Source organism: Diabrotica virgifera, chromosome 4, assembly GCF_917563875.1.
Source record: "Diabrotica virgifera virgifera chromosome 4, PGI_DIABVI_V3a".
Taxonomy (NCBI): Eukaryota; Metazoa; Arthropoda; class Insecta; order Coleoptera; family Chrysomelidae; genus Diabrotica; species Diabrotica virgifera.
In genome coordinates this window covers 94,441,490-94,468,482 of record NC_065446.1, presented here as the reverse complement: position 1 = coordinate 94,468,482, position 26,993 = coordinate 94,441,490, and the positions used below count along the sequence as shown (strand labels likewise).

The following is a 26,993-nucleotide window of genomic DNA, read 5'->3' as shown; positions in this document are numbered from 1 at the left end:
TCAAAAATTAAGTGACTTATAATGAAAAGAATGTCAGTCCCTTTCTTTTTCAGCGAAAAAGTAATCGGAAGCAACCTCCTAATCACCGCCCTAATTTAAATTTGGGGATTGACATTATTTGGTCTTCTTTATTCATGTATTATTAATAGGTTATAGAAGTTTGACCGGCTTAGAATGATTAGTTAATCATTCTAATGATTAGATTAAAAAAACGAGTTAAATGCAAATAACGAATTTTTGTAATTTGGAAAAAAATGGCTTTTTCTTCAGAACAGAAAGATTAGCATCAGAGATAAGAAAAAACATTTAAATATGAAATTGCAGCCTGTTTAATTCCCAAGAACCTGGTTTGCAAAAATTTTTTCTACGGTAAAAATTGGGTGAGCTATTGACAATTAAATCTTGTAATAACATGCAAAAACCACCTTTACCAACCTTTTCAAAGTTACCTCTTTTTGTAACTGAGTGTTTTAAAAAGATTTAATATTAATAGGCTTATAAATCTTGTAAAAACCTACAAAATTCTTTTTTACCAAACTTTCTAAGATAAAAAATAAAAAAGTTACGGTTAAAAAATCAATATATTAAAAAAAATGAGAAATCCAATTGGAAGCATAATAATGTTAGTTAGCGATGTTTTTAGTCATTGGCCTTATTCATTCTTTTTTATTTATGTATTGTTAATAGATGCTAAAAGTTTAACTGGTTTAAAATGATTAGTTTTAAAAAAAACTGGAGTTAAAAGTGAATAACGAATTTTTGTAGTTTGGTAAAAATGCCATTTTCTTCAGAATAGAAAGATTAGCATCAGAGATAGAAAAAAATGTTTAAATATGAAATTGTTGGTTATTTAATTCTCAAGAACTTGGTTTGAAAAAATTTTTTCTACGGCAAAAATTGAGTGAATCGTAAATGAGAATTATCGAGAAACATTGATTTTTTCGATATAAAACTAACACTTTCGATAGCGAATAAATCGAAAACTATTAATTTTTTCAAAAAATGTATAGAACATTTTTTGCTTGGAATGAATATTTTTATCAACTTTTCTGGTCAAAATATAATAAAAAATTTCCACCCTCCAGATGGGGTGGCCACCACCCTCATGGTAAAAGCGCCTTTCGGTATGATATAGATTTTGATCCCTGGACTATCCATTACTTATTCTCAAATTTTCAAGCAAATCGATCCATTCTGTAAAAATTGCGAAGTGAAAAGCTTCGGTTCCTGGACTATATACGTCTCAATTGACGTCTCTGTATTTCTGAAATAAGACTTGTACTGAGAACAAAGCCTCCCTCGTACCAACAGAATTTATAAACCTGAACTACTGGTTGGGGTTTAACTTTTACACAGCTTGTAAATTCTCTCATGGACTATCTTTAGGAACAATTTTAGAAGATGGGTATGTATGATATTCTTAGCATTTCTTGGCTCCTGGTTTCCTTTAGTATAATAAACTCAGACTTCAGAAATTTTGATGATATTTCTCCCGAATTTTATATGGTGTTGAGTATCTTTCTGATTATTGCTATCAAATCGTTGTTCATTAGTTTGAATAGTTCTGCTTGCATATTATCGTAGCCTGGGGCTTTACCATCAATTAGCTGTGTTATTACAGAATAAACTTTCTGCTGCACTATATTTGGTCCATCATTTACCTTCTCTTCTAGCTCAAAGGCGTTATTTATTTAATAGTTTCTCCATGTATTCTTTCCACGTTCTTATTTAACTCTGTTTGTTCAACCAAGATTATTTTTCCGTTCAACGCGGTTAGTTCAGGCGGGCGGGTTGGAGGCGTTTTCGCCGTCTTTTCACTGTTTTCTTGTTGTGTTGCTTTCCTTCACAGATTGTTGTGCGATTGCGCCCGATTGGTGATTAGGCTCCATTTCTTTCCATTTTCTATTTTTGTTCTCCAGTTAGGTATTTTCATTCTGTTGATATCTTCTCTGACCTGATCTTCCCATCTGCACTTTTGTCTCCTAGGTCTTAATAATTTCTTTATTAATGTATCTTCTCGTATTAGCACATGTGCGAGCCATTTCAACCCTTAAGCCTTTGTATGTCTGACTGTATCTTCTCCATTTATCTGATTATTTATCTGGTTGTTAAATAATCATCTAAACTCTCCATCAACTCTCCTAAGAAATAAATTGTATGAAGCCATGGATGAATTTCACATCCATGATAAACTGATAAGATTGGTTAAGGCTGCAATGAGTAAAGTTGTTTGCAAAGTCGAAATACAGGGCGAACAATCACAGACGTTTGAAACGAATGTTGGGCTGCGGCAGGGAGATGCGCTGGCGTGTCTCCTCTACAACATAGCTCTGAAAAAGGCGTTCAGAGATGCCCGAATAGACAACAGAGGAAATATTTTTAATAAATCATTTCAAATTTTGGATGACGTGGATCTAGTTACCCGCACAACACGCAAACTAGAAAAAATGTATACCACCTTCTCAAATGCCTCAAAAAAATATGGGCCTGAAAGTAAACGAGGAGAAAACTAAGAAGATGGCATCAACACCCAACAATAGAGCCAGAAACATCGGTCACCAATTCACTGTTGATAACTCTACCTTTGAAGTGGTGGACAAATTCACATACTTAGGCTCCCTGATCACCAAGGAGGACGTCATAACGGAAGAAATCAAGCGAAGGATAATCCTAGCGAACAAATGCTATTTTGGACTGAGTAGACATATGAGAAGCAAAAACTTAAGCCAAAAAACAAAAATAACCATATTCAAAACCCTTATACAACCAGTGTTGACATATGGATCGGAGACATGGACCATCTCCAAGGCAGATGAAAACCTTCTGCTTATATTTGAACGAAGGATCCCGAGAGGAATATTCGGTGGCATCTGTGAAAATGGTGTCTGGAGGAGGAGGTACAACTACGAGGTATACCACAGATATAAACAAAAATTTGGTGGTAAAGACGTAGTATCTCTTATAAGAATAGGGAGACTAAGATGGGCAGGGCACCTAACAAGATCACATTCTAACAACCCTCCTAGAAGAATCCTTATGTCACAACCTGTGGGAAGTAGAAATAGGGGTAGGCCAAAACTTAGATGGAAGGATGATGTAGATGAGGATGGGAGAAAAATAGGCGCAGCAAATTGGCAACGGTTGGCAATGGATAGGACTGACTGGCGTAATAGACTTGGGAAGGTCGAGGCTCTTTCATAGGGCTGTAGCACCTTTGATGATGATGAAACTCTCCATCTTGGATTTTTTTTGGACCACGAATTCTTCTAAGGATCTTCCTTTATATTATTCTTAGCTTCTTTTCGTCTCTATTAGTCAGGCAGATTATCTCTGCTGCCTAGGTTATGGCAGGTCTGTATGCTATTTTATATATTTGTTTTTGCTGACATGTCTGTCTTTTACTAGTTTTTGCTATTTCCAATATGCTATATTGCCCGCTTTTACTCTTTGCCTCGTGGTATAATCTACTAATATATTAGTTGTCATGTCATATTGAGTTAAATGAATATAAACACGTATTTTTAGCAAAATCGTATCAATCATAATAAAAAAATGAATTAATTGTCTTACCTGCAAATAGCACTCTGACTGTACGCTGGTCCTTCCGTTACGCTAAGAGCTTGTCCCACTTGCGTCTGAGTTAAACCTAGAGATAGCCTTCTTAGTTTGAAAGCCTTGGCAAAATCTTTGATTTCGTCCAAGTTTATACCGTCTACAACGTTGGAGTTTGTTTGGTTTATGGTAGGTTGATCTAAAAAAAAATGAATATTGTGGTCGAAGTCCAGTGGTTTTTAATAATTGTTAGTTTTTTTGATTAACATAAACATATTAAAAGTACTAGAGACTTAAACTAGAGACAGCTTAAGGTTTAATTTGTTTCAGGGGCTACCAACATCAGTTCTATGTTTCTTTCTTTTGGAGTCCCCAGTGGTTTTTGAGGAACTGTATATGGTTTACCCAGGGTACACCACAGACAGTTCTCAGGACTCCAAAAGAAAGAAACAGATGTCAACTGATGGTGGTAGCCCCTGAAACAAATTAAACCTTAAGCTGTCTCTAGTTACAGTTCAGTCCGCGAATCTTTACCCGTGCGTCATCATTTCAAGCATACGAAATAAGTCGATAATAAGTCGGAAATTGAAATTTACTAAACGCAACAGCAAGTCACTTAAGACTGGGTTTCCTCGAAAGCGGCACCGACAAACTGCGACCGTAACACTGCGATGAATGACGTCAGATTACGGTGAAAAATTCAAGGTTCTTCACTGCGGCAATGGAATGTGCAAACTCAGCAAGCGGTGGCTTACAACGCATCCTTGGAAACCACCGCTATTATTTTGCGTGGTACAGTTTTTTATGACGTCATTCATCGCAGTGTTAGGCTCGCAATTTGTCGGTGCCGCTTTGGAGGAAACCGAGGCTTAACTGTCACTTGCTGTTGCGTTTATACTATGGGCTAATTAACAAAATACAAGGAAAAGTTATTTACCAGCAATTTTATTGCTGGAATCGAATCTTATGATTGTATATATTAATAATATAGGTATGCAAAGTGCGCAGATAGTGTGCTACTTTTTTTATAAACAAAATGGCGCCCGAAAATCGTGTTTCTTTTTTCAATTTTTGCTCTATAACTCCAAAGATTTTAACTTTAATTAAACCGTAATTAAATCACCGTAATTAAATTCTGCATAGAGACGTATTTTTCCCGATTTACTCCGACAAAAATTTTCACCGGAAAATGCGGGTTTTTTCAACAAAATCTATAATTTTCAACTAAAATTTTAGATAAGTAATTGTTTATCCATATTTAAATAACTTGGTAATATTAAAGCTGTTTTCGTATAGACTATATTTCCAGAAGCTGAGAGAAATTAAATGAACAGTTTAGCAACAATTGAATTGTCAATTAAAAATTTACGGTCGTTATAATAACCACAATAATTATGATACATAAGAATAACTATGATTTTTGTATAAAAGACACTGTCACTATTTAATGTACTTTACAGAATTAAAATTGGACTATTTATGCGGCCTCAGGAATATTTTAAAATTATAAACAATTTTTTGGCTTATAAACAAATAGAATATCTCGGGAAATATTAAATTAAATTAAATCATGAAAACGGCATTGGAAAAAAAGCGGCAGGAAAACGTTTAATTGTGATGAGTGGTTCCTGAGATACCACCGGTCAAAGTTGACCGGCATTTACGGCAAAGATATAAACAGTAGGCTCATAATTTTCTAACCATCACCTTTTTATTTTTGTCCTCTTTTTCCACGCCAATTTTTATATCTGAAAGATATGAAAATTGGTGTGGAGAAGGAGCACCGAAATAAAAAGGTGATGGTTCGAAAATTATTATCCTATTGTTTATATCTTTGGCGTAAATACCGATCAAATTTGACCGGTTGTATCTCAGGAACCACTCATCACAATTAATTTTTTTTTTATTTTAAAAGAAGCGTCCTGCCGCTTTTTTTTTCAATACCGTTTTCATGATTTAATTTAATTTAATATTTCCCGAGATATTCTATTTGTTTATAAGTCAAAAAATTGTTCACAATTTTAAAATATTCCTGAGGCCGCCTAGATAGTCCAATTTCAATTCTGTAAAGTAAATTAGATAGGCACAGTGTCTTTTTATACAAAAATCATAGTTATTTTATTATGTATCAAAACTATTGTGGTTATTACAGCGACCGTAAATTTTTAATTAACAATTCAATTGTTGCTAAACTGTTCATTCAATTTCAATCGGCTTTTGGAATTATAATCTATACGAAAAGATCTTTTATATTACCAAGTTATTTAATTATTGATAAACAGTTACTTATATAAAATTTCAGTTGAAAATTATAGATTTTGTTGGAAAAACCCGTATTTTCCGGAGAAAATGTTCGTCGAAGTAAATCGGCAAAACACGTCTTTATGCAGAATTTAATTACGGTGAATTTTTATTTGAGTGTTTTTTGTGTGAAGTTAAAATCTTTGAAGTTATTGAGCACAAATTGAAAAAAACTCGATTTTCGGGCGCCATTTTGTTTATAAAAAAAGTAGCACACTATCTGCGGACTTTGCATACCTATATTATTAATATATACAGTCATAAGATTCGATTCCAGCAATAAAATTGCTGGTAAATATCTTTTCCCAAAAATGGCCTATTCTCCGATATAATCTGCCCAGACTATTAGTAAATTTCAATTTCCGACTTATCATCGACTTATTTCATATGCTTTAAATGATGACGCACAGGTAAATACTCGCGGACTAAACTGTACTTTAGTTTTGCTCACATTTTGAGTAACAGGAAGCAACAAATTTTATTTGAATTTTACCTAGATAAGTAGACAGGTGTATAATGCATAGTGTAGATTCTCCCTTGTCTACTATTTATAGGTCTGTATGCCTTGCAGATTAAAGAAGGCTCAGATTAAGGGTAGTAACCATAAATTTGCTTTCCGACCGAAGAAATCTGTAGTACTTCTGTCCTTTAAGCTGTGGTCTCCAATAAATGCCGTAGGTTGCGTACAGAGTCACGCCGTAGGTCGCGTTTGTATGCTTAATACAATAAATAATATTTGCGGTCTGTTATCGTACTCCGAACGCAGCATCAAACTGCTGTACACGGCTTAACAGGCGGTGGTCACCAATAAACGCCGTACGCTGCCTACACTGTCACGCAGTAGGTTGCGTATATATGCTTTATACAATAAATAATGGATACGGTCTCTATTGGATGTCGAACGCAGTGTCTATCTGCTATGAGCGACTTCAAATGTTGGAAGCAGCGTCTTTAGTTATTTTCGAGCATTGCAACGTACAGGTACCTAACAAGTATGTGACGATAATATAATTTTATCGTCTAGAGTACGCCAATGAATTAAGTAGAACACGTTTTTGTACTGTTTCGAACGATATAAAAATCGGATTGAAAAGCATAGTGGATTATTCTTGGAGCGTTGATCGAAGAATAATAACCAACAGCGAGGTACAAGAGGTGAGTTTATGTAAGTGGTATTTCCCGATTATCTTCCGCTGTCGTTTTGGCGAGCTGAGCGAATCCGACAGTTTTCTTCTTACCTATCCTTTTACCTATCCTTATATGAGCGGTGATCGTATATCCTTTATATGTCTTTTCATCCGGCGAGGTGAGCGGGATCCTCTTTCTCCACTTTCCTTATACATTCATGTCGTATTAATAAAAGGAATTCCTATTTCGCGCGATCGTCAAAATCATTCATTCATCTACAAAAATATCGTCACATCGATCGGCCCGAACAGTAAGCTCGATGCGTAGGAATTATAAATATATTTTATTAACGAACTTAATGAGTAATTAAGGCTAATTATCGTATCTTCTGTTTATTTTAATTCCAAATAAAAATGTTTTAAAAAGCGAACTCTTCTTTTTCGACTGATAGTTACCTGGAGCAACGACAACGCAACTACCTCGTTACAAGTAGTAAACAAGAAAAAGACGAGTTGTTCATCAACAAGTTGAAATATCGCACTTGATGGATAACGAAAACGATCTGAATGTTTTTGCCGGCGATCGACAAACGCTGTACCCAACCTACGGCATTTATCCCACATCTGACTCTGGACGCGACCTACGGTGTTCATTGATAAACATGGCCTATGTTTTATAAACTACGTGAAGTTGCCGGTGACTGACAAAGGCTGCATGCAACGTCTGGCTTGACGCTGTACGTAACATACTGCATTTAATGGAGATCACAGCCTATTTTTCTTTGTATGTACCTATATTAAAAGTATTTTTCATTTAAGATGTTTAGAAGTATTTTTTACTTTTTAATTTTATATAAAGGTATTACTACATTCTTTAAGGTTATAACAGTTAACACTATGAATATAAAAAAAATGGGCTACCAAAGGAAAGTGTCCTCGCGCCGATTCTATACAACGTATACACCAACGACCAACCCATACACCAACAAACAAGGCAATTTATTTACGCTGATGATACAGCTGTGGCAGCTCAGGGAAGAACCTTCAATGAAGTCGAAGTGCTACTGACAGATGCGCTGGGAGACTTATCTCTATACTACGATAAAAACTATCTGAAACCCAATCCCACAAAAACTCAGGTATGTGCTTTCCACCTGAGAAACAAGCATGCCCGAAGGCCGCTGGAGGAGGACGATACCTGCGACTGTGGCGCGGTTCAGACCAGCCGGCATCTACTACCATGCACAGAGATGAGAGAGACCTGCCCAGAAGAAGACTTAATTATAGCAAATGACAGGGCCATCTATGTGGCCAACCATTGGAAATACAGAATTTAAAGTTGTTGGTGTTCCGGACACGGAAAGTAAGTAAGTATGAATATACTTTTATGTGCTAACAGTGCTATACTTTTTTAGTGGGCAACCTAAATTGACTTCATAATTTACATAAAAAATATCGAAAAACTAAAAAGTTTAGCCGGAATTAATGTAAGTGGCGTAATATCTTCTTCTTTAGGTGCCGTCTCTAATGGAGATTGGCGATTATTTCTGCAAGTTCATCTCTATCCTGTGCATTCTTTTATTAAGGTTTGGAGATCTAGTCTTGTCCAATCCGTCATGTTACGTAGCCAGGTTATTTGTCGTTTGTCAGGATTAAGCTTTCATTATATTCTTATTATTATTATCCCGGTTATTTATAGCGTTCTTCGCCTTCCGGTTCCCAGTTTCCAGCTTCATCGGTCGTTCCATTCGTCAGGGTGAAGATTCCTTTCCGACATTGCCTTCTGAATGCCGCCTAGCCATGCTTGTTTCGGCCTTCCTCTCTTCCTTCTTTCCCTTGGCGTCCATTTTAGAATTTGTTTTGGCAGTCTATCGTCGTCCATTCTTTCTACATGGCCATACCAGATCATTTGTCTCCTTTGAATTTCGTCTATGATGGTTGACTTGACTTCCATTATATTTCTGAAATGGTCATTTTGTATTCTTTCAAGCCTTGATTTTCTAGCCGATCTTCTCCAGAAGTCCATTTCCAATGCAAGTAGGCGTCGTTCCAGGGATTTAGTAAGTTGCCATGCTTCGCATCCATAGAGCACTATACTTTTAAAGATGGAGTTAAAGATAAGATGTTTTCTTTGATTAGATAGTTCTTTTGACCATAGCATCGGGTTTAGCCATCCAATCACCCTTTTTTCTTTCACGATCCTTTGCTCTATCTCTTTTTCGGTGCTTCACTCTTGTTGATTGTTGTTCCCAAATATACATATTCCTCACAGTTCTTGATTGTTTCTTGTTCGTTAACTATTAGATCTTCTACTTCAGTCCCGATGCATAAGTATTGGGATTTGTTTCTATTTACAGAAAGGCCCCACTCTTCATATGTTTGAAATAACCGTCTTGTCATGAATTCTAAATCTTCCTTATCCGCTGCTACTACGACTTGGTCGTCCGCGAAATGTAGAGTATACAATGTTGTATCATCAACAAGATCTTCTCCAGTGTTTTAGTGCTTCATTTAAATAGATCTTCAATAGTACTGGGAAGAGGCAGCATCCTTGTCGTAATCCTTTTGTTACTGGAAATTCTTCTGATAAGGTGTTATTTAGTTTGATTTTTGATGTGGCTTTATTGTATAGTTGTTTGACCGCGGCGATGATCGTGTTATTTAAGGAAGATCGTTCAAGAGACTGCCACAGCTTTCTCACAGGAATCGTGTCATAGGCTTTTGTGAGATCTACAAATAAAAGATGTATTTCCTGGCTTCTTGCAACTTTCTTTTCATTAAGTTGTGTTACGGTAAATATGTGGTCTACGCAAGATCTTCCAGCTCTAAAACCTGCTTGCTGTTCAATTTCATGAGGTTCGTACTCTTGCTCAATCATGTTTTTTAAGATTTTACCAAACATCCTGCTAAAGGTACTAGTGACCGAGATACACCTGTAGTTTCCGCAGATATCTTTTGGACCTTTTTTGTGAATTGGAGTAATCCATGCTTCTTTCCAACTATTCGGGATTTCTTCCCCATTCAAGTATCTTGTTAATAGCACTTTTATGCCCAGTTACACCAACAGATCTTAAGCTTAAGTCGAGAATATCATAAGAATTAATATAATATAATTATAATATATTACAATAAGAATACCATAATATAATAATAGATATAATTGATAATAAGGTAAGAATCTAAAATTATGGTGCAACGTAAGTGATACTGAAGGAGGCCCTATCTAGAAGTAGAGCTTAGCTAAGCTGGAGCTTAAGATCTGTTGGTGCAACCTGGCATAAGATACCTTATTAGTTTTTCATTATATTCTTCATTATTATTTGAGGGAAGAGATATCTGCCGTGCCTGAATATATGTTTAAGATGAGATGTTTTCCGTTTTTATATAAGTTCAAGTTCACGATCTCTTTCATAATAGTCTAAAAGCTTCTTAATTTCTAACATGGTCACTCCATGAAATTTTCAGAATGCGACGGAATATCCAGATCTTAATAATATTTTCCGAAACAAAAAGCCAAAGCTTATTTACAGGTTTTTTCAGTATATGGCAAAATCCAGGCACCTAAGCCACGGGTTACGTAAAAATTATACTATAAATCTATAAATGTACTTTTGAAATGTGCCTCAATTAGTGATGTAAGAAGAGAATATTCTCGGCCAGAAAATTCTCAGCGAGGATATTCTCGGGCAGAAAATTATTTTCGAGAATTTTCCATATTGTTTTTGCCAATTCACCTAGTATATCTTTTGCATCCCAAACATTATTATTCTTGAAGCTCAAACACCTACTTGCCGCTCTGCTCATGAAATAGACCAGGGTAATAAGCTAGAAATGGACCATGTTCGGGACACTCAAAGATCCAGGTAGCTGACTACTTTTTTAGTTATTGTTTACCTATAGGATGAAAACCTACCTGGTTCCTGCCTAGAGTTCGCGTCCGTTTTTTAATTATTAACAATTTAGTGCAAAAATCGCGATTTTTTCGATTTTTTGCACCCCTTTCAAAAGCTAAATAGTTGACATAAAATTTCAAAATTTAATTTTTTAGAACCTTCAGAATGCCGATTTTTGAAAGTTAAAAAGTTAATTTGTTGCTACGCAAACTGCAAAATAAGTGAAAATCGTTATTTGTTAATAACTTTTACTAAAACTACCTTAGAACTTTAGTGTTTCACCCAAAGTTGGGTATTGGGGTAGTTAACAAACCCTCAAAATTTGAGACCGATCCATTAATTAGTTTAAGAGTTATTCTAATTGTTTATCCCAGAGACCTTTATTTTGCAATAACATAAGACAGAAAATACTGAAGATGGGGCAATTCTGAGTATGCCAAATGAAAGTAGAAAACTGATACTATCAAAATGTACTAAAAAACGATAAAAAGATTATCTAATATAGTCAAAAATCCTAATTACCCCAGTTAATAGGGAAAAAAACATGAAAAAATGTTAAGCAGGGTTTTAAAGGTGCTAAACGGTTGATAAGAGATAAATGATGATAATTCCGTGAAGACGTACAGCTAATTTTTCTTCTTCTTTTTTTTAAACAGGTACAAAGAATGACAAACTCAGTTTTTTGACTATAAAACGTTTCTTGTAAATTTTAGAGAAAAATGTTTTAAATCTTGTAGATCTTAAAGTGTTGTGTTGTAGATCTTAAAAAGTTCTTGAATTTGATAGTACTCATATTAATATACATAAACAATTGACCTAGATAATTGCAAACAACTCTCATTTTTGCACTAATTTTTAAATATTAATAACTTTACTTTTTACATAATGATATATAATTTAACTACTTTAAATTATGCCATTTAATGGTTTCTTTAAGTGCACTAAATTTCAACCAGATTGACCAAATAGTTTATAAGTTATTCAATTTGTTTATCCCAGAGAGCAATTGTTTATACACTTGTTCTTGCCCTAACAGTGAATATAGAGATATTTAGCAAATCGCAATCAATTATCCGAGAGTCTACTTTTAAGATGCATTAAGAAAAAATTAACATTTTATTAAAAATGTTATTAAAAAACTCGTTTGAAAAAGACCCTACTTTCTAGGTTATAAACAATTTGAATAACTTTGACAGTTTTTATGTCACACGCTTGCATGTAGGCTCACTGAAAAGCTGGTGAAAAAATACATATTAAAAAAGAAAAAATAATTTTATATGACAAATAGGAATCAAGTTAGTCTTTTTTTTATAAATCAAATTTTGCATTGTTTATAAACATCTATATTTTACGATCCAGTTTATAGATTGCATATGCAGTGAAATAATAAAAACTTATGACCTGTTAAACTGATGGTACTCGTGAAACACCTCCAACGAAAGTGAAGGTGGGAATTGTTCAAGCTTCGCTTCCTTTTTTGGGAAAAAACTGCAATATATTATCACCTTCCATAGCATGCACAACCTTCTTTTTTAACTGGAGTAGCTCAAGAAAATACTAAAAATTGTGTAAATTTCACCTTGCACAATTGGAAAATCCCGTGAAAATCAATTAATTGAATTTTATTATAAAAGTTATTGAACTCTACAAGTATTCCTTAAAAATTATTTAAATTATTAATTAAAGTATATTTTTTATATAAATATAAAATAATTATAAATTAGTACAATACATTATTTATTTTTTTTTATTTGAAATAATTAAAAAGTATTTAAAAGTCCTTAATAGTTTTTAAAAAACTAATTTTTGTTTTATTTTGTTTTTGAATTGTTATGAAATGTTATTTAATTTAATGAAGCTATTAATATTTGTTTAGATAGGCATCTAATAAGTATAAATATGTAATATGTTTGCACTATTATTTAATGATGTATGTTAAGTTCAATAATTAGAATAAAATTCATATATTTGTTTTGATAGTAACATATATATTTTAATAAATTCATATAATTAATTATAAAAATAAAAAAGTAAAACATTGTTTATGAATTTTAATTTGATTATTCTAGTGAACGTCTATAACTTCTAAATCGCTTCTCGGCAAGATACAGTTTATCCTCTACAAAGTCTGACTCGACATCGTCAAGAACCACTGCAGCGCGATTACAACATTTTTTCTCCTCTTCTTCCACTGCACAGTTTGTAAAAAGATCCGTACAGTTTATACCATATTTTTTACAGCCACATCTTGTACTTTTGCAACCCGTTGAACATTTACATGTAATTTGTTTTAATATCTCTTTAGGTATCAAACAATCTAAGGTGTAAATAGGTTCAAAACCCGTATCAGTTTTTTTCCATCCATACTGGGTAGCATCCAGTTTTTTACCTAACCAGTGTTAAACGCGAAGTACATGCTGATAACCTGCACCTTCTGTTGGGGGCAAATTTTCCAATTTAAAAGATTTTTTCCCTGTATTTCTTATAAATTGTAAAAAACGTAACTAATTTAATGCCAATATGTTATTATTTTTTTTATATGTAACATCAATTGCAGCAGAATACAAAGCAACAATGATATCACATCCGTTTTTCATGATGTCCTCCTTGTTAGCATTCTCGTCATAAAAAATATTTATCAGATCTACAATTTCTGACGATGCAGTTAATAATTTGAATTTTCCTTGATTAAAAAAGAGGAAGTTATATCACACTCAGTAAAAATATATAAGAACCCAACGTATTTTCTTAGATGAGAATGTTTAAAACTATTACAACTATAATAGATAGATTTTCCTTTTGCGCCTTTTTTTTCAAAATATATGTTATTGTCCGGAGCAGAGAGTTGCGTCAATATTATGAGTATATCAGTATCATTACCAATTATTACAATGGTCTTGTTAGTTTCATATGGTATTGTAGCGGAAGAGAAATCTTGGCCGATCCCCGTATAACAGTAAACACCTCGAGAATGACGTAGTCGGATGTGCTAGGCCTCGCCGGAGAATTCTGGAAGGTACGTCACGTAGGCGGAACAAGCCGATAGCTCGAGATGGGAGTCGATTGTTCCAGAATAACAACTGGGTATAAATACGGGCATATTTTGTGAATAAGTTTAGTGTATAAGATAAATTCGTCTGTAACTTATATAAATAAAGTCGTATATAAATTACGAACCGCTAGTTTTATTGTAATTAGAAGTAATTACACTAATCACGCTACAGTTGGTGTCGGTGTTCGGTTAACTTAGTGCGATATAAATAAGTGAATTACAGAGAGACTTTAAAAGACTTTTGGACTTTATTCGTCGGGAATAGTTAAAGTGCGTTGATTGTTCGGTATTCGGAAAGACTGTTAAAAGACATTTTGGAAAGTACGTGTGTGCCGACCAAAGATGTTGCTACAAGAACTTACAGTAAAACAGCTCCGTGAACAGCTAGAGGAACGGGATCTGGACAGCAGTGGGCTCAAGATAGTCCTACAAGCACGACTCGAGGATGTCCTCACGAAGAACGGAGAAGACCCAAAGACGTTCCACTTCCAGTCAGCAGAACAAGTAATCTTATCGAAATTAAAAACTGTTTCTGAAACGATCGATGAAACTTCTAGAAGAAGCGACGAGAAACTTGAAGAAGTTAGTAGACAGAACAACGAGAAATTTGAAAGTGTTTCTCAAAAGATCGATGAAACTTCTAGAAGAAGCGACGAGAAACTTGAAGAAGTTAGTAGACAGAACAACGAGAAATTTGAAAGTGTTTCTCAAAAGATCGATGAAACTTCTAGAAAAAGCGACGAGAAATTTGAAAGTGTTTCTCAAGTAATTAAAGACGTTTGTAGACAGAATGACGAGAAATTTGAAGAAGTTTCTAGAACATTCGATAAGATGCAGAAAAGTGTAGAGACCGTAGAAGAAAAGATCAAACAACTAGAGAGCATGATAACCGATACAAAAGTACAACCATCAGTTAATGCAGCAGCGTTAGATCCGGTAGTGAAAGATGAACTACCGAGAGACGAAACGTCGCATAATATGAGATTCAAATTACCACCATTCGATGGAAAGTCCTCTTGGTCCATATATCTTAGACAATTTGAAGCTATTGCGACCGCCAATCATTGGACCGAACAGGAAAAGGCTGTTTCCTTGACTGCTGCTTTGCGAGGTGATGCTGCAGATATATTAAGATCAATTCCTAAGGGTCAAGAAAATTGTTACCAGACCTTGTTCACTCGTCTAGAAAAACGCTATGGAGATGCCCATCTACAACAAGTATACAAAGCACAACTGCGAAGTAGAAGTCAACGAGCAAGTGAGAATCTGCAAGAATTTGAAGCAGATGTGGCTCGTTGTGGTGCGGTTGGCTTATCCAGAGGTGCCAGACAGCGTTTTAGAAGAAATTGCAGTAGATACCTTCGTCAATGGGCTGAAAGATAATGAACTACAGAAAGCTTTACGACTAGCAAGGCCGAAAGTTTTAGATGAAGCACTTGCTATTGCATTGGAACACGAAACGGCTAGTCAAACTTCACGAGGCCATAGAATAAGAACCATTGAAGAAAGTGACGAACACAACGATGAACGTCTGGAAGAAATGATACGGAGAGTATTAAGTAATCAGATGCCAAAGAGACGCGAGCCTAGATGTTGGAATTGCGGAGACGTAGGCCACATTCGACGTAATTGTAAGAAGATCGTACAGCCGTCGGAAAACTAGAGCGGGTCGACACCAAGGGGCAACTGCCGACCTCGAGAACTAGAGCCCCCATAGTAACTGTCAACCTTACGTCCTCCGGTGGAATCCACAACTTATACATCGAAGGTCGTATCAATAATAGATGTAGATCATTTTTGGTGGATACAGGTGCAACGAGAACTATCGCACGTCCAGATGTAGTACGAGACCATAATAAATTATCACCTGCAACAGTAAAGCTTAGAACAGCAACTGGTGAGCTAATTAATACATATGGCGAGGCTAATATGTCAGTATCCATTGGCCAGACCACAGTTGAACATCAAGTATTAATTGCCGAGATCTCCGACGAGTTCATATTGGGGATGGACGTACTACGAAAAGTGGGGGCAATATTGGATGTTCAAAATGGAGTTCTCAGGATCAACGGTGAACAGTTGCCCTTTCACGACGACAAAGAAGATGTCATCCGCTTACTAACTACATGCGATGTAACCATACCCGGTAATAGTGAGAAAATTCTGATGACCATGCTTGATGGACACTGCCGAGAGGGAAGTTTAAGGATGGTCGAAGATGTAGAAAATGTCGAGTTCCTAACGGCGAAAACTTTGGTAAAAGTTCGAGATGTCATCCCTGTAAGAGTTATGAATTTAAGGGAAACTGCTATTAAGTTAAGTAGAGGAGCTTTGATCGGACAGTGTGTTCCCGTGGCTTCAATTTGCTCTATGAATACCAATGAGAAATCATCAAAGTCAAAGTATCCAAAAGACCTTGTCGAGATGATCATTGAAAGATGCCAAGACCTTGACTATGAACGAACGGAAAAAGTAAGGTCTATGCTGATAGAGTATCAAGATGTTTTTGCTATTGATAAGAAGGATAAGGGCAAAACAAGCATAGTAACGCATAAAATAAATACCGGAAACGCTCAGCCAATCAGACAACGGCCTAGACGACTTCCATTTGCGAAAAGAGATGAGGCCGAAGAGATGATCAAGGATATGGACAAACAAGGAGTAATTGAACCATCGAACAGTCCATGGACATCACCAGTAGTTCTGGTAAAGAAGAAAGATGGTTCAACGCGTTTTTGTATCGACTACCGCCAGCTCAATGCGGTAACAAAAAAAGATAGTTATCCTTTGCCCAGAATAGACGATACATTGGATACTCTCTCCGGTTCTCGTTGGTTTTCCACACTCGATTTAAAAAGTGGATATTGGCAAGTAGACATGGAGCCAGCCGATCGGGAGAAAACCGCATTTTCGATAGGATCAGGGCTTTGGCAGTTTACGGCTATGCCGTTTGGTTTATGTAATGCCCCTGCCACATTTGAAAGATTAATGGAGGCCGTTTTAAGAGGTCTAACATGGAAAACATGCCTGGTTTACTTGGATGATGTAATTGTGGTTGGAAGGTCCTTTGATGAACATGCCAAGAATCTAATAGACGTCTTTCAACGATTGAGGGCAGCGAACTTGAAGTTAAGTCCGAAGAAATGTCACATGTTTCGACGAGAAGTTAAGTACTTAGGACATATTGTATCGAGTAATGGTGTAACAGCTGATCCTGAAAAGATTGATGCAATTAAAGATTGGCCAGTACCAAAAGATAAACATGAAATTAGAAGTTTCCTTGGCCTATGTACATATTACCGACGATTTGTCAAAGGATTTGCCAATATCTCCAAGCCCCTAACAAAGTTGACGGAGGAGGACAAAGAATATACATGGAGTGAGGAGTGTCAAAAAGCTTTCGAACAACTACAAAGGGCTCTGATCAGTGCACCGATATTAAGCTACCCGGGACAGGCAGGAAAATTTGTTTTGGATACCGATGCTAGCAACAGTGCCATAGGAGCTGTTCTCTCACAAATCCAGGATGGACAGGAAAAAGTCATCGCTTATTTCAGCAAAGTCCTGTCGAAACCAGAAAGAAACTATTGCGTTACCAGAAGAGAACTGCTGGGTGTAGTGAAGGCTTGCGAACATTTCCATAAATACTTGTACGGCAGAAAGTTCCTTCTTCGAACAGATCACGCTGCTCTAAAATGGCTCATACAATTCCGTAATCCAGAGGGCCAGATGGCAAGATGGTTAGAACGACTGCAAGAATATGATTATGAGATAGAACACAGGGCCGGAAGAGTTCACTCAAATGCTGATGCCCTTTCGAGACGACCATGCAGTGCGAATTGTAATCACTGTGCCAAATTAGAGGAACGATTTTGCCCCGTGAGACGAACCACCGTAATTAATGAGCAATGGCAGCCCCAACAGTTACAAGACGCCCAAGAAGATGATCCATGTATAAAAAGAGTATTGGATTGGATGCGGCAAGGTGAGAGACCTAGTTGGCAGAACATTAGTGCATGTAGTCCAGAAGTCAAGGCCTACTGGAGCCAATGGAATTGCCTGGTACTAAAAGATGATCTTCTGTACAGAACCTTTGAGAACGATGATGGTACAGAATCTAAGCTTCAGTTAATTGTACCTAAAAGTAAAGTGTCAGAAGTATTGCGTCAGTTGCATGACGGTACATCAGGTGGACACTTTGGTATTACGAAGACTCTGCAAAAGGTTCGAGAACGGTTCTATTGGGTGAACTGTAAAGATGATGTAAGAAGATGGTGCCGAAAATGTGAACTGTGTGCATCCGGTAATGGTCCGGTTGGTAAAAAGAGAGCACCCATGAGACAGTACAATGTTGGAAGTCCTATGGAAAGAGTAGCTATCGACATTGCAGGTCCATTTCCAGAAACCGATGCTGGAAATAAATACATCCTGGTAGCCATGTATTATTTTACAAAATGGACTGAGGCCTATGCATTACCAAATCAAGAAGCTGCTACCGTTGCAGAGGTACTTGTTAAAGAATTCTTTAGCCGATTTGGTGTTCCCTTGGAGATCCACTCCGACCAAGGGCGAAACTTTGAGTCAGCTCTTTTCCAAAACGTTTGTAAATTGATTGGTGCCAATAAGACCAGAACAACACCCCTGCATCCTCAATCAGATGGGATGGTCGAGAGGATGAACCGAACGATGGGTAAACACTTGTCCAAAGTTGTATCTGAACATCAGCGAGATTGGGACCAACACATTCATTTATTCCTGATGGCCTACCGCTCGGCCGTAAATGAAACTACAGGTCAAACACCAACCTGCCTGATGTTGGGTCGTGAAGTTCGGTTGCCCTGCGACCTAGAGTTTGGCTGCGGACCTTCCGAGGAACATGTTGCAGGCGAAGACTACGTTGACCGCCTGAAATTACGAATGAACAACATTCATGAACTTGCCCGACAACACATCCAGATAGCCAGTGACAGAATGAAAGATCAATATGATTCTCGATGCAAGAATGAAAGCTTCGAAGTAGGTGATCTTGTCTGGCTTTATAATCCGCAACGTCGTCAAGGCTTATGTCCTAAACTGCAAAGACAATGGGAAGGTCCATATGAAGTTAAGAAGAAAATAAATGACGTAATATATAGAATTAAGAAGTTGCCAAACGGTAAACCAAAAGTTATTCACATAAATCGTCTTGCACCATATGCTGGCTCAAATGAAACAGAAGAAGCACGAGTCCTCCAACAGGAGATGAAAGATGTCGCACAGCCAAGTTTTAATCAATTTATGTCAAATTACGCAGCGAGAAAGAGTGCTAGATTCGGCGTGACCACAGAAGTTCAGCAAGATCTGTTTGGTGTTCCAGAAAACGTCTCTCTGGCCCACTGTGTTGCCCAAGACCTCGAGATGACTAAAGGAATATCGTCCGTATTCAATAGAAAGTTCGGCCGCCTGGACGAGTTAAGAAATCAGCAGCCTAAAATTGGAAGAGTACTGCGATTGGGAGATGGTCCTCGATCTTTGCTGTATATGGTGACCAGAAAGTCTTATACGGACACGCCAAGCTACGAGAACATATGGCGTGCTCTAACTAATTTGAAGAAAATCGTGTGTAATTATGACATCAAAAATTTGGCTTTACCAAAAATAGGCCATGCAGTAGAAAATCTGGATTGGAAGATTGTGAGAAGCATGCTTGAAGTGGTCTTCAGAGGAACTGGTGTACAAATCACTGTGTGTTGCATGAACCCGAAGATGTCGTACCCTTCAAAGAGAGTAGACTGTTATTTCTTCTTGAAGGGTGTATGCAGAGCTGGAGAGTCGTGTAGATTCCGCCATCCTGGGCCTTCATTTAGAGTTGCTGATCGAGACGCTCAGATCTTAAGAGGGGAGCAGTGTAGCGGAAGAGAAATCTTGGCCGATCCCCGTATAACAGTAAACACCTCGAGAATGACGTAATCGGATGTGCTAGGCCTCGCCGGAGAATTCTGGAAGGTACGTCACGTAGGCGGAACAAGCCGATAGCTCGAGATGGGAGTCGATTGTTCCAGAATAACAACTGGGTATAAATACGGGCATATTTTGTGAATAAGTTTAGTGTATAAGATAAATTCGTCTGTAACTTATATAAATAAAGTCGTATATAAATTACGAACCGCTAGTTTTATTGTAATTAGAAGTAATTACATTAATCACGCTACAGTATGTTCGTGAAGAGCTGTCTGCACTATTAATACGTCTGCATCTTCATCTGCTACTTTAGTTCGGTACCCAGATTTGTTGAGCTCTGCACATAAAAGTTGAATCAATTGCTTTTTATTTTTACTAACTGCTAAAAATATTTTTTGTTTTATGGATAAGATCGTGTTTTCAACCAATTTATTTTCTGGGCCTGAGCTAATTATTATTGTATATTTATATAAATAATATTCTTTAATTAGTAAAATATAAGTAATTCTTACGAGAAATTATTGTAAAATTAAAGCAAGTAATAGCAATTAAACTGCAAATTTTTTCAACATGTTTCAAATTGGGATTCCATTCTAAAAAATAAAACGAAGCTATTCTCACCTTCACATTTGTTGGCGGTGTTTCACGAGTACCATCAGTTTAATGAGTCATGACTTTTTATTTTTTTTACTGCATATGCAATCTATAAACTGGATCGTAAAATATAGACTTTCTTAAACAACTTATTCAATTTTCAGCTCTTAATGTTTATAAAAAATGGAAATATGATTTATTGAAAAAAAAATTCTAACTCGATTTCTATTAGTCATATAAAATCCACTTTATTATTTTAATGTGTATATTTTCACCAGCTTTTCAGTGAGCCTACATACGAGCGTGTAACGTAAAAACTGTCAAAGTTATTCTAATTGTTTATAACCTAAAAAGTAGGGTCTTTTTCAGGCGGTTTTTTTAACAACAATTTTGATAAAATCTTAAAACATTTTCAATACATCTTAAAAATAAAGTCTCAAATAATCGATTGCGATTTGTAAAATATCTCTAGAGTCACTGTTAGGGCAAGAACAGTTGTTTAAACAATTGCTGTCTGGGATAAACAAATTGAATAACTTATAAACTATTTGGTCGATCTGGTTGAAATTTAGCTCACTAAAATAACCCATTAATTGGCATAATTTAAAGTAGTTAAATTAAATATCGTTGTGCAAAAAATACAGTTATTAATATTTAAAAATTAGTGCAAAAATGAGAGTTTTTTACAAGTATCTCGGTCAATTGTTTATATATTGCAATATGTGTCACACCAAATTGAAGAACTTTTTAAGGTCTACAATATTTATTTGAAACATTTTTCTCTAAAATGGATAAGAAACGTTTTATAGTAAAAAAACTTAGTTTTTCATTCTTTATAACTGTTTTAAAAAAAGAAGAAGAAAAATTAGCTGTACGTCTTCACGGAATTATCATCATTTATACCTCATCTATCGCTTAAAACCTTCAAAACCCTGCTTAACATTTTTACGTGAAATCGATGATTTTTTTCCCTATTAACTGGTGTAAATGCCAAATTTGTGAAATTTTGTAGTTTAAAAACATTTAGAATAACTTTAAAAATATTGTCTGTAAAAAAAGTCATTTTACATATTACAAAAGCTGGTATTTTACACGAATTTTTCTGGTGACTAGTCGTGGTAAGTGAAGGGGGAGCTGGGAGCCGACAAATGCTCGAGTTCAAAAACTAAAAAAAGCAACTTAAAACTACTATCTTTTCTATATCTCGGGATCTACTGAATATATTTTGATCGTTCTTTTTTAATGTGTATGTAATTTTTCTGTACATTACAAATATGTAATTTGTCTAGACATTTATTAATTAATAAACAGTCTAATTTGTTTAAACAATTTTTGAAAAAGTAATTTTTTCCCAAAAATCCATGATTTTAATCATACTATCCCTATTAATCATAGAAAAAGTTAAGGTATACTTTAATAAATAAATTATCTTCAATAAATAATTATCTAATAAAAATCATTTATTTATTAAAGTGTACTTTAATTTTTTCTATGATCATTAATGATACTATGATTAAAAAAATAGATTTTTGTAAAAAAAATATTTTTTCAAGAATTGTTTAAACAAATTAGACTGTTTATTAATTAATAAATTTATAAACAAATTGCATATTTGTAATGTACGTAAAAATTATATACCAATTAAAAAAAGAAAGATCAAAATCCATTGAGCTGATCCGGAGATACATCAAATTATATTCGTTTGAAATTTCTTTTTCGGTATTTTAACTCGCTGGATTTGTAGGTTCCCCCTAGTAATCGTTTGCACTACATTTTTGAAAAATCGTAGAGGGTTCTGTGAAGGTATAATATTTGTGCAAATTTTTGAAAAAAATGCAAATCCCATTCTTTAAAATGGCATTAATGAGATTCCTTAATTATTATAAACAAATTAGCTGTGAATTAAAAAAACATATGGCTAACTTTGTCCCAAATGAGCCCAGGCTAAATTTTTTTATTTGAAAATTCGTGTTAAAATACTATCTTTTCGAATATATAAAAATATTGTTTCTACGGACAACATTTTTGAAGTTATTCTAAATGTTTATAAACTACAAAATTTTAAAAATTTGGCATTAGGATTTTTGATGTTAATTATTTTTTATCTTTTTTTAATACATTTTGATACTATCACTCTTCTACTTTCATTTGGCATACTCAGAATTGCTCTATCTTCATTATTTTCTGTTTTATCTTATTGCAAAATAAAGGCCTCTGGGATAAACAAATAGAATAACTCTTAAACTAATTAATGGATCAGTCTCAAATTTCGAGGGTTTGTTAAGTACCCCAATATTTAACTTTGGGTGAAACACTAAAGTTCTAAGATAGTTTTAGTAAAAGTTATTAACAAATAACGATTTTCACTTATTTTGCAGTTTGTGTAGCAACAAATTAACTTTCAAAAATCGGCATTTTGAAGGTTTTTCAATGTTCTAAAAAACTGAATTTTGTAATTTTATGTCAACTATTTAGTTTTTGAATGGAGTGCAAAAAATCGAAAAAATCGCGATTTTTGCACTAAATTGTTAATAATTAAAAAACGGACTCGAACTCTAGCCAGGAAATAGGTAGGTTTTCTTCCTAAAGGTCTACAATAACTAAAAAAGTAGTCAGCTACCTGGATCTTTAAGTGTCCCGAGAAAATCCTTATTACCGTGGACTAAAATGCTTTTTCGCTTTCACGCGATTTTAGATCAAATCCCCGAAAATCTGAGTAGTCGGGGCTGGGGAATCCCATGAACCACTAGCTAGGGTGTTTACAGTGTTCATTTATTGTTTTGGTGCGATATTAACGTGCTAATCTTTAGAATGGATCGAAGTAAAGCATAATTTACTAAAAAAAACCTAAAACGCTCTCTATACTACTCGCGAAATCGATCGAAGTTCAGCGAGTACGAGAGTGTATGTAGACAGGTTGTTCATGTGGCTTACTTGTCTCGGCCTACTTGAATTCTGTGGCGGTTTTTGAGACCAAGTCAAAGGAACCGAAGTGCTTATCGCCCGGCGTGAATGTGTTCCTCGCGAAGTAGAATGAGTGTGTAATGACTTCGGACTTCGGTGAACTTTCCCGAAGTAACTTTGCGAGAGTGTGGTGCTCGCTTTAAAAGGAATATATGGAATTACTGTAAAATTAAAAGTGTATAAGGTAAAACAAGTAATTTTGCAAATTTTGTGATAGTCAATACTTGAAAAATACAACAAGAATGACAAAACATTTAGTAAAATGCGTTAAATGTCCGGTGGTAGCGAGACAATTATTTGAAAAGGATCAACAGAAACATGCATCAACTGCTTTTCAGCCAACACAGTTGTTAGGTTCGTCCAATGGCGGTAAGCATGGCTTCATCCAGTGTATCGACTAAAAGAAGTTTCAGTACTTATGGTTTTATCCACTCCTCTAAAAGAAACCGGCTTACTGGTGAACGGGCTGATAAGGTAACTTTTATCGCTCACAATTTAAAATTGTTACACGTAGACCAATCCATGACTGAGCTGGCGACTAGTGAAAAACAAAATCCCACAACTTCTCATCAGTACATTGAAATGCAGAATGTAGATGACCAGGATGAGCTAATGATAGATTCTGAATCTGAGGCCTCATCTTTTTCAGATTAGCTCACCACATCCAGTATTTGCTGTTAAGAAAATTTCATTTTTTTCTAGTCAAATAAATTTTGTTTTCTGTTGTTTTTGTATTTCCTTATATATAAAGAACACTGTTGTTTCGTCTCATAATTTTGTATATAATTTAATGATTTTTAATACCCTATTTCATCTTTAACAATATCCATAAGCGCGTCATAAGGTTCATTCTCAGAAAATTCTCCATATCGAGAATATTCTTGAGAATATTCTCGGGAATATTCTCCGATTCGTCATTCTCGAGAATTTTCCGACACTAGCCTCAATACATACGTTTCACTGTTTGACGCGAAAACCATAAATGAAACTAATGTAAATTTCGGAGATTCATACAGCTACTTATTCCTAAATGCTTCACCGACACTTCAGCCTCTCTTGGATTTCGGAGAAACCCGTCTCACTAAAAGTGTGTCATTTTGTTTGTATGGGTTATTAATTGGTTACCTAAAATGTTTTATTACAATAGCAGGTACGCCCAAAATGATTCAAAGAAACAGGTTTTATTACTAATGGAATTTGAATGAACAATTTCGAAAAAAGGTCGACACATTCTGAAAATATTGGCATTATACATTTTTTTAGAAAAATATGCAGATATTTGCAATTTCTTGTAAAAATATGAAATTTATGCAAAATTCATCTCTATTTATGTCCCATTATTAATGAGATACCCCGTATAGGAATTAAACGTTTTATTACATGAATTAAAGAATATCACGCCTTTAAATAACATCAAGTGTATGTATGTGATTCATGAAACACAAGATTAGTAAAAAATGGCATCAACTAAGCAACCGACCAACAATATGTGTATCTAAAAATAGCAAACAATATTTCTCGTCTATTAATTTTAATGCCATGATTAATAAATTATTAACATTAACAATGATATGTTTGAAGTTAGCACACTGACGTTATTGTTACATAAATTGAGTAATAGATTTATTTGTATTCTTCTTCTTCTATTATGGTAATCACCACTTAGGCTCATTGTGTCAATTAAACCAATTGCAAGACGATAAAATGAATTAATTCTTTTCGAGATACACCACAAAAGGAAATTGGTGTTTGATTATTACAAATGTCCTTAATTTTATTAGCAACTGATTAGACTTAATGGACTTAATTTTTTCTAGTAATTATCGTCACGATACGATATGAAGCCTTATTATTAAAGCCTTTGTGTATACAGTTAGGCATTCTGCACACGAAGCGTATCATCATAGACGCGTATAAGTTTCGTCATGCAGCGAAGATTCCTTTACGCCTTAAAAGCCGCAAACGATTCGATTTGCAAGCGGCATGCGATCATCTTGTTTTAAGGTTTTCCTTGCTTTTACAGTAGTTGCAAAGATGTTAAGTGATGAAGAGGACTTACTTTTGTTAAATTATCTTCGTCACCGCAAAAAAAAGAAACAGGAAATTTTGGGTGCATCCTTATATTTACAAAAACTACAACAGAAGGTTATTTATTGCCGCCAAAGAGTTGTCGGAAGATGACTCTAAATTCCACATATTTTTCTGGAGTACTCTTGTTTGGGTATTATTATATAAACACTGATAATTTTCAATCAGTTGGACAAATTTTAATATTTGATCCGCCATTCTCATAAAATTCCGTCAACAAGGTGTTCTAACACTCAAGCGTACTGCAAGCTACTGACATCGTTGTACGCTTGGCGGATTGAAGCTTGTCTGCGTTGACGATTCCGCGCCGGTTGCGCTTCGTGTACAGTATTCCATAAAGACACAAGTGAGCAGCACGAAAGCGTGTGCCTTTCGTACGTCGCATCTAATACGCGTCTATGACGATACGCTCCGTGTGCAGAATGCCTTAGTCCAATCGAGAGGTACGATTCCGACATCGACTGAAGGCGGCAGACGGCAACTGCAGACGGTAGTTGCAGTTGTCGCCGTGACAGACGTCACTACTTTGCACTATTAATAATTTGTATGAGACTGATTCCGACATCTAACTGCAATTGCTGTCCGGCAGATCGTCAGTTGCTAATAATTATACAAATTAATAGTGCAAAGTAAATACGTATGTCATGGTAACATCTGTAAATGCCGTCTGCAGTTGCCGTCTGTCGTCTGCAGTCGTTGTCGGAATCGTACAGACGACTGGACTGGCAAATTTTATCATTCTAACCTTAAGGGTACAAACACAGTGGAATCAGGTTTTCGCTTACGGGCAATTCGCGTCGATCAGCGTGGTTATCTCGCGCGCGAATAGTGTGAACACGGTGTGAATACCGGTAAAAGCAAGAAAAATCCTTCAAAGGACATCGCACACATCTTATGGAAAATATAATGTCACTCAAATTCAATAAAATTTATACGAATAGATTCGTTTTAAATTAACGGTCAAATCTTATCATTGCGCCAACTCTTAATTATGATTAATTACGGCGCAAATTGCAATTAAAGTTTATCGAAATCACATTTTTTGAGTCAGTAAAAGTGTCAGTTACCATCATTATTGCTCTGGGTGCTATTCAAAAGAGCTTAAACCCCCCGCTGGGCCTAAGCGAATTAGTTAAACTAATCCTGTGATTTATGGAGTACCGACAATTTGGGTGTTTTAAAATATTTTTTTTCTCTCTAACTTATGTACGTATCCATTTGATTTCAGATTTATTTATATCAATTTCTGCTCTTATTATTGAAAATATAGAGTTGGCGCACTGATAAGATTTGACCGTTGATTTAAAACGAATCTATTCGTATAAATTTTATTGAATTTGAGTGACATTATATTTTCCATAAGATGTGTGCGATGTCCTTTGTCAGTTGAGTCTACAACTTCTAGCAAAATGTCGTCTTCTGATGACGATATGATTGCTTTTGATTCTGTTTTGACTAAACTGAAAAGAAAGAAAATTGGTA

General features: G+C 35.4%; 1 protein-coding gene across 2 annotated transcripts in view; it reads right to left on the bottom strand.

Moving 5' to 3' along the window:
* The window catches only part of LOC114326083 (POU domain, class 6, transcription factor 2), a 670,249-nt gene that overhangs the window by 29,829 nt on the left and 613,427 nt on the right, over positions 1 to 26,993 (bottom strand). For both annotated transcript variants that reach the window (XM_028274303.2, XM_028274305.2), the window contains exon 8: positions 3,571 to 3,751. In XM_028274303.2, coding sequence (XP_028130104.1) covers positions 3,571 to 3,751 — 181 coding nt within the window. The remainder of the gene's footprint in view (positions 1 to 3,570; positions 3,752 to 26,993) is intronic.